We start from the raw sequence: 8,349 nt of genomic DNA on the forward strand, positions 1-8,349 counted from the left end.
GTGGTACAATATGTTGAAAGTATGTATTAATATCTGGCAGTATACATGTGTGACAATAGTCATATGCAGTGAGTGATCACAAAATAAAACAGGAAGACAAGACATGAAACATGAGGGAAAAAATAAAATACTTAACAAACAGTGGAACATGACAATGCTGACTGCCATGTTCTGTAGGTAATACACTGACTATGGATAAGTACCTCTTACAACCCTGCTTCAAAAAACTTAAACGATCCCTTTAACATCACAACTTCCTGTCGTGTTGTTTATGTTTACAGGAAGTCCGTCTCACCAGAGCATTTCAGAGTGGAGGATGCAGAGCATCGCCCGAGACTCAGAGGACAGTACAGACGACGAGTTCTTTGATGCACATGGTAAAATCATCACTTTCTGCACGATACATTAAATTGTTAGAACTAGGGTTATAAAGGGTTTAAATTTCCAGATTTCACAAGGGAAGTTAAGCTCGGGATTTTTTCACAATTTCAATATAAAAACAAAATCATATATTATTATTTGAGGGGAAAACATGTACCTAAAAAAGCAATACTTCGTCTCACTGCATTTTTATGTTCAAAGAGTCTGTTGGTTTTCAGAAATTTGCCAATGGAAATTACGCTCAGAAATTTTGGAAAACAACGTAAAATCTGACATGGAGAGGATGTGGAGGCCTGAATGTTTTTATTTCAAGAGAAGTCTGTTATTTTGGAGCGAGGTCATCAAGATTTTTAGTTATCATTGCTCAATGAAAGTTCAATAAAATGTTAGAGGAATCATTTAATTAAAGTTCAACTCAACTATGTTTCAGATTTTTTCTTATATCTGGTGGAAGGGTTTACAATTATGTCTGCTTATGATGGTTAAGGTTTGTCTCTACCTGCACACAGAATGACACTGTAAACACAGTCTGAGGAAATAACCCCAATATTCCCATTTTATTCCCACTAATTCCCCTGAAAACTTTCCACCTTGAATATTCTGGGAGTTTACAACCCTCCTTACACTAAATTATAAACAGCTTGTGTTCCAGAGCCATGAATGATATCTCAGCGGTGCCTCTTGCTACGTTCTGGCTTCACAGCACACAAACATGATCTTGATTGAGTAATTCACTCGTATCATTTCCTCAGCATGGCTCCGTGTCTTTGGGCTGATGAATATTAGTTTCATCCTTGGTCCTGTTGTGTTTGCTTTATGTTTTCATTTAGCCTCTTAGCTCAAGTGCATTTCTGTTAAATTAATGCTGAGAAACTTTTAATAGTAAATGTATCAGACCTGCAAATTTATAGAGAATAAATTGTATGTAGTTATTTTAGATACACTAAATGAACAATAAGTGGTTTGCCCTTCAAAATAGCTGCTAGAAACAGTCAATTCATTTTAAAATTAAGCACATTTAAAAACAACATATGCCAGGGGATAAACAGTCCTGTGAGGCAGTTTAAATTGTTGGGTTTAAATTGATTCTGGTCAGATTGATTTGACCTGATTTAGGCGTCACAGGTTATTTATGTTTGACATCTTCTGTGTATCTTACAGAGGACTTTTCTGACAATGAGGAGATGTTTGCAAAGGAGATCACCAAGTGGAGCTCCAACGATCTGATGGACAAGATAGAAACAAATGAGGTGGATGAAGCACAAGGTAGGTTGACTCATTCAAACATAGCTAACGTTCACTTTAAAGGACTCATTGCCCATTTTCACCATATCTGATCTTTCTGCCTAGACTGCTCACAGTCATGTGTGACGGGACCCATATCTGACATCAGTGTGTGCATTTGGAGAAAAGAATTACTGACAATGTGGAGCAGGCTCCATCTCCCAAATGATCACCATAGATGGAAGGGCCGATGAGTCATTCTGCATAATGATTAGCTATGTGTTTCTGTTTGGGAGAATGTGTAGGGTATTTTTGGAGAACTTCGTTTTGGAGCAATCACCGTTTTCGGGATAACAGGCTGTTGTACAAATGGGCTTTCTGTCCACTTGCTCTATTAGCAGAGGTGTGGGTGTGGCCGGGAGAGGAGTCAGGAATGTTCGGCCCGTGATATTGATGGTTTGGTGGAGGAATAGTTCCTCTAAACCTTAGGATGTCCTGGCACCTCCCCACAACGCTGTCATGGCATGTAGGCAAATTTTCCCTGTCAGAAAGCATCTGGTATTTGGACTCTATTGACTGGTGAGTGGGGCAGCCTAAAGGCCCTGACACACCAAACAGACTTCAGAGAACTAGCGGCGATGAAAGCCCCAAGCTGCGTCCCCTGACGTCCCATGTGTCTCAGCCAAAAAGTTGCACAAGAACACAGTGCGAAGACTTCAACCGATGACCAATCAGCACGTAGGTTCTGCGCCTGCGTGACAGAAAATAACTCACCACCACACCAGCAGGCGGCAGGGTGGTGCAGTGGTTAGCATGGTCACCTAACAGCAAGAGGGTTCCTGGTCCGCACCCAATTTGCATGTTTGCCCCATGTCAGTATGGGTTTTCTCCGGGTACTCCAGCTTCCTCCCACAGTCCAAAAACATGCAGTATAAGCAGTTATGGACGATGAATGAACCAGCAGATGGCGGTAGTCTGTAATCATCATTCAAAAAGGGAAGCCGGAAGACCGTCATGATGCTAGTTAGCTAGTTAGCACATTAACAACACAATCTACTGTTGAAATAACAGAGTATATTTACCTTGCGGCAGTGAACAATTACACAAGCCATCAGGAAACGTTTCTACTAAAGAGCTCAGTGGCTAAAGAACAATGATCTTAACTTATGTAACAAGTTTGTTTTGGTCTCACTCTCTCTTGATTTTAGCTCTTTGTTTACTTTCCTCACTTCCATTTCTCTTCTTGTGCGCTGAGCTGAACTGCCAAGTAGACTGATTTCAATCACAGAAGGACTCTGACAGGCTCAGCCGCCGATTCAGCATGTTGAGTCATTCGAAAAAAAGCCAGCTAGCACCAGCTATGACTGCCCACTGATGGCCCAACATTGACCTGTGGCTGACCGTCAGCTTGGTGTGTCAGGGTGTTAACGCAGCAGCAGGACAGCTACAGCAGCCTTCTGTAGTTTCAATGGACGATTCCGACACTGTGTGGTGTCTGGGCATTTAAGTATGACGTGGAAAAGCCATGGCTGTATGGGAAAAACACACAGGAATTCTGATATGACCGTCTATATAGCCGTCACATGGTCAGTGATCGGATATGTATCAGATTCACATATGAAAGTGGCCCAGATCTGACTGGAAAAAAACAGATTTCTATGTCCACCCTTCTCTGTAAAAATCAGATCTGTGTCACACGAGGCAAAAAGAAAAATCAGATTTGGGCCACATTTGCTTGTAATGCGATCATAACTTAGTCTCATATTTTTTTGCTTTAAATAGAATATGGCACCCATATGGTCGCATCATATCCTGTACTGAGAAACAGGACCACAGGTCTTACATTTATAAGCCATATTTGATTTAATTTGACTGAATTCATGTTTCCACAGAAACTTTGTACCAGGAGTCGGGCGGCGAGTACGCATCGATGAGTAATGAGGAGAGGCAGATGGAGGTACAGTTTCTTCCCATTTCTCTCATTTCATTCATGTCTCCCTCTCTTTTACTAACACCCTTAATTAAATAGCTTATAGATAACACTCCGCCTCCTAAATTAGCTTTCAGTCACCCTGACAGTGTAGTGAAATTAGGATCCACTCTCTGCTGCAGCCATCAGATGAGTTTAATTTCACCAGAGGTAAAAGATTAAGGACCCACATGGACCACTTTACACCTGCCGCTGCACTGACACCATTAAAGTAGGGCTCTAACGATTCTACAGGTTACACCGAGTGAGTTTGTATAAATGCTGTTTGTTCTTGCTCTTGTGTTCAGCGCCGTGTCTCAAAAAGGCAGAGACATCAATCCATCAGAAAACTGAATGTAAGTCTGAGTCCTGCAGCCAGTAGAGCGTGAACAGCAGTGTTGTAGAGCAGAGTTCTTCCAGTAGAACAGAGTAGAAGTAGACTTTAGACACTTTAGAAACAGAGTATAGACACATCATAGATAAGAGAACATTAGTATAGATTACATCTTGAACTCACTATTTCTTGGCTCCAAGTAGCTGCCACTAACCTGGACGAATCCTTCCAACCTGTACGAATCCTTCACACAGTAACCTGTACGAATCCTTTGTACAGTAAGCTGTACGAATCCTTAATACAATAACCTGTGTGAATCCTTCTTCCTTGATTTTTTGCTATTATGAATCCTTCATACGGTAACCTGTGCAAGTACTTGCCCCACTCAAATTGTGACTGTTATTTCTGCACTGTTATATAGTGACGATTCTATAATTCCTCTATAATTCTACAACTCTGTTTTTTCTCCTGTTACCTGCTCGCTCCTTCATCCCTGTTAACCTTGTTTTCTGTTTCCATCCTGTCCGTCTTCTGTCGTCTTTCCTGCAGGACTGTTCGACTCAGCAGTGTCTCCAGCCGTCCAAAACTCACGTCCTCGTTCTGGTCCTGCATGGAGGGAACATTCTGGACACCGGCTCTGGTACAGCTACATCCAAATCCACTAACATTATTACTGTATATGTCCATCCATCCATCCCATTCTCCAGAACACCTTGAGGGAATTTTTTTTTTTCAAATTTGGCACAAATGTTCAGTTGGACTCAAGGATAAACTGATCAGATTTTGGTGGTCAAAGGTCACTGACATTTCATCCATCTCATTCTTTTAAATGAGATATCTCAAGAACACCTCATGGGAATTTCTTCAAATTTGACACAAACGTCCACTTTGACTGTCATATCTCAGGAACAGAAGGGGAGACATTTGGTCAGATACTGAATTGGTGACTCTAATCTTGAAACTGTGCTGATTGTATAGATCTTCTGTGTGTGAAGCATCCATGTTTTCACTGACATGGATGGAGACTGTAGGAGAAACTGGACTGGTGGGCGGAGTCATGAAACTGCGGGCGGCAATTCTAGTTTTTCCTAGCACTGATTAAGTCTTATATTCCTTTAACCCATCAGGCCTCTTAAGATTAAGAGTGACAAAGAAAATGTACCTGCAGCTTGTTGACAAATGCAAATTATATTTAAGGCTCACAGAAGGTTTGGCTCGAGAGTACTACGATAAAATATTTTGTTTGTTTGCAGGTGAGCAGAACAACAAGCAGGGAGATGTAAACACGCTGCGCGGAGCTTTTGAGACGGTGATGAGGGTCCATTACCCCGCAGCGCTGGGCCGCATCGCCATCCGGATGGTCCCCTGTCCTGCTGTGTGTGTCGACGCATTCTCACTAGTCTCCAAGTGAGCAGTTACTCTTTAGTATTCAACCCAGTGTTTAAATAACCTGCTGTAATACACGCACAGCCGTCTGTGTAAATGTTAAACACATTCACAGACAGATAACAGCACGCCCTCTCTGCTCTGCAGTCTCAGCCCCTACAGCTATGACGAGAGCTGCCTGTCCAGCAGCCAGGACCACATCCCGCTGGCTGCTCTGCCTCTTTTGGCTACCTCTGCACCACAGTACCAAGACGCCGTGGCAACCGTCATCTTACGAGCCAATCAGGTGTACAGCGACTTCATCAAGTCTCTAGAGGGAGCGTCATTTAGTGGGCAGGTCAGTGTCTAACCTGGAGGTTCGTATCTTCCCTTTGGTGGTTTGATGACTCATGAACAGATGATTCATGTGTAATCGTGTTCTTGTGCTTTAATGCAGGTGTGTGTTATCGGAGACTGTGTTGGAGGTATATTGGGGTTTGATGCTCTGTGCAGCAGCTCGGTGACGGTGTCAGAAAGCCAGAACAGCAGCAGACGGGGCAGCGCCATCAGTGTACAGGTAACAGTCTCAACTCTCTGACCTTAAACAGCACTGAGAGGCTACAGTCACGCTAGCAGCTCCGCGAGGCAGCAGAGATATTTCAGTTTGGGCCAAAGTAGAGGACTGACCAGCAGTTCCACTCCCACAGCTGCGAGTGTGTCTTAAAACGTAATACTATAAAAAAAATTAAAAACCTTTTCACCACCTGTTTCTCTTTCTGTTCTCTCCATCCATCAGGACACAGACCTTCTCTCTCCAGGTATCGTCATCAACAGCGTCTCTCCATCCTCGCCATCCCTCGAAGGAAGCCGCCATCTCAGCCGCAGCAATATCGACATCCCTCGCTGCTCGGGGCCAGATGACCCCAAGAAACAACTTCCACGCAAGCGCAGCGACTCCTCCACGTATGAGCTGGACACCATCAAACATCACCAGGCCTTCCTCTCCAGGTGAGACACGGAAACTGACACAAACGTCACAGTCAACCTGTTACCTAACCTCTATAAACAGATTCTGCATGTGTACGCAGACAAGACCTTGGTATCAAAAGTGTTCTAGTTTCCACTTGGGGTCCATTTGTAGTTTACTAACGAAGACCACACCACCCGCTGAACTGTTACATCATTAAATCGGTAGCAGTGTATCTATGTTCTCAGGCTCTTATGTTCCTCAGATCAATAATCTCTTAACATGACACATTAAGGACACATTTCAGAGGGTTTTATGTTCTCAGCAATTGTGTTTTCACCAGGTCAAATGTTCTGTGTGTGTATCCCTGGGTCAGCATGTTTAAATCATAGATAATCACCAACCTACAGCCCACTGATGTTAAATCATCATGTGTTCCTCCTGTGCTCTCAGATTTATGGACAAGACAGTTTCCTTGACTTTAGACGTTGATATCTCCTCAGAGGCTCAACGGATTTTTACCATTCAAACTGCATTTGAAACGTTCGTCTCCCTTCGTGCTTTTGAAGTTTGAACTGCAGAGCTGGCTTTTACTAGTCTCTAACAATGTTAGTTTATGTCACGTTGGGCTGCCCCCGACTCAGAATTTTCCTAGTGGACCAACAGTCCTCATCAGGGTCCATCAGTGGACCAACAGTCCTCATCAGGGTCCATCAGTGGACCAACAGTCCTCATCAGGGTCCATCAGTGGACTAGTCTCCTGCATGTTTCTGATATGAATGTAATGATTAAATGATATATTTTGGTGGTTTGAGTTGAAGGTGTGAGAAAGAATAGTATCAGTAACATTGTTAACACTGTGCTACATTACAGAGAAATACAAACCGTACTAATGAACCTTCATTAATATAGGCCTATATTTTATCTCCAAGTGCACGTCACACACTGAGCGAGCCCCCTGTTAATGACGCTGTGGGCTAATGGGCATGTAGCTACTTCCATGTTTCAGATGATACGTCATGTTTGTAGTCGACCAATGAAGATGAGTTTACATATCACCTTGGGTTCGTCCTTCACCTTCTCAAAATGATCCCACACTTTGGATTTCCTGCCTGACATGTTATTAACTAGCCTGTGGAATAACCGCAGGTAACAGCCCTGGAGATTAACCTGACTCCTGCGGAGAGCATCCTTCCATTGAACAAAATGAGCCTCCTGGCCAACAGAGGGCAAAAGACCATCATATTTATACAGCACCCAGGGAGTGTGGCATCCACTGGAACCACATCAAATAATGTGATCAGTGGGATGGGTCTGTTGTTTTCCCACAAATTCTAGAGACTGTCTCAAAGATAGATTAGCCAAGAGTTGTACAGCTTAGGACATGACCAACACATGTGTATCAATGTGGCAGGAGCTTCGATCGATCACACGTAGGGTCGACATCTGTCTTAATCTTAGATAATCTGTCTTTGGTCCAATGAAGACGATGCACCATCTCAAACTGAACAACAGTGTGCCTAAGGCATATTGAAGAGGAGTAAATTCTCTCTATAATTTTTTTGCCAAGCTGTTTCTTAAATTGCAGGCAGGCAGAGTTAGACGCCATGAAACCTCTAATTTGTAAATACCTGTAGAAATATCTTTAATAGGTGTACAAAGGAGGCAATCCTGTTTCCACTGTAGAGATCAGGTAGCGCACCTATTCCACCTTTTGACCAGATATCAAAAGCCTCATCCAAGGTCAGTCAGTCTGCACTTATTGATGTATTTCTACAAATGTGTTGGCAATGCTGCGGGACGAGTAGCAGGCCAAACAATGCAGTGAAAGATTAAGAATTATAATTCACTAGTCCATACCCACTGAGTGCACAGTTACCCATGTACAGTTTCACATGGTGTGTGTTTGGGATACAGGTCATAGGAAATTACAGATTAAATAGTCAACTGAACCCGTTAAGAAGAGCAATGTATTCAGACAGAGTGTTTGTGAATGTGATAGTACGATTGCTTTATTGAAAGTACAGTAGTACCATTGCCAATAGTGGGATAGTTAGTGGGCTAAAACTGTACATTAGTAGTTGAGGTAGCACGTTGAAAGGCAGATAG

At 42.9% G+C, this 8,349-nt stretch overlaps 2 protein-coding genes across 2 annotated transcripts in view; both read left to right on the forward strand.

Moving 5' to 3' along the window:
- Nucleotides 1–8,349, forward strand: part of cops4 (COP9 constitutive photomorphogenic homolog subunit 4 (Arabidopsis)) — a 520,559-nt gene that overhangs the window by 167,843 nt on the left and 344,367 nt on the right. The gene's annotated exons all lie outside the window — the stretch shown is intronic.
- LOC126395738 (membrane-associated phosphatidylinositol transfer protein 2-like) overlaps nucleotides 1–8,349 on the forward strand; it is a 64,835-nt gene that overhangs the window by 33,936 nt on the left and 22,550 nt on the right. The window contains exons 7-14 of the mRNA XM_050053424.1: nucleotides 282–377; nucleotides 1,543–1,647; nucleotides 3,498–3,562; nucleotides 4,458–4,548; nucleotides 5,162–5,315; nucleotides 5,442–5,631; nucleotides 5,731–5,850; nucleotides 6,070–6,281. Of these exons, the coding sequence (XP_049909381.1) occupies nucleotides 282–377; nucleotides 1,543–1,647; nucleotides 3,498–3,562; nucleotides 4,458–4,548; nucleotides 5,162–5,315; nucleotides 5,442–5,631; nucleotides 5,731–5,850; nucleotides 6,070–6,281 (1,033 nt within the window). The remainder of the gene's footprint in view (nucleotides 1–281; nucleotides 378–1,542; nucleotides 1,648–3,497; nucleotides 3,563–4,457; nucleotides 4,549–5,161; nucleotides 5,316–5,441; nucleotides 5,632–5,730; nucleotides 5,851–6,069; nucleotides 6,282–8,349) is intronic.

The sequence above is a fragment of the Epinephelus moara genome, chromosome 9 (assembly GCF_006386435.1).
Source record: "Epinephelus moara isolate mb chromosome 9, YSFRI_EMoa_1.0, whole genome shotgun sequence".
NCBI lineage: Eukaryota > Metazoa > Chordata > Actinopteri > Perciformes > Serranidae > Epinephelus > Epinephelus moara.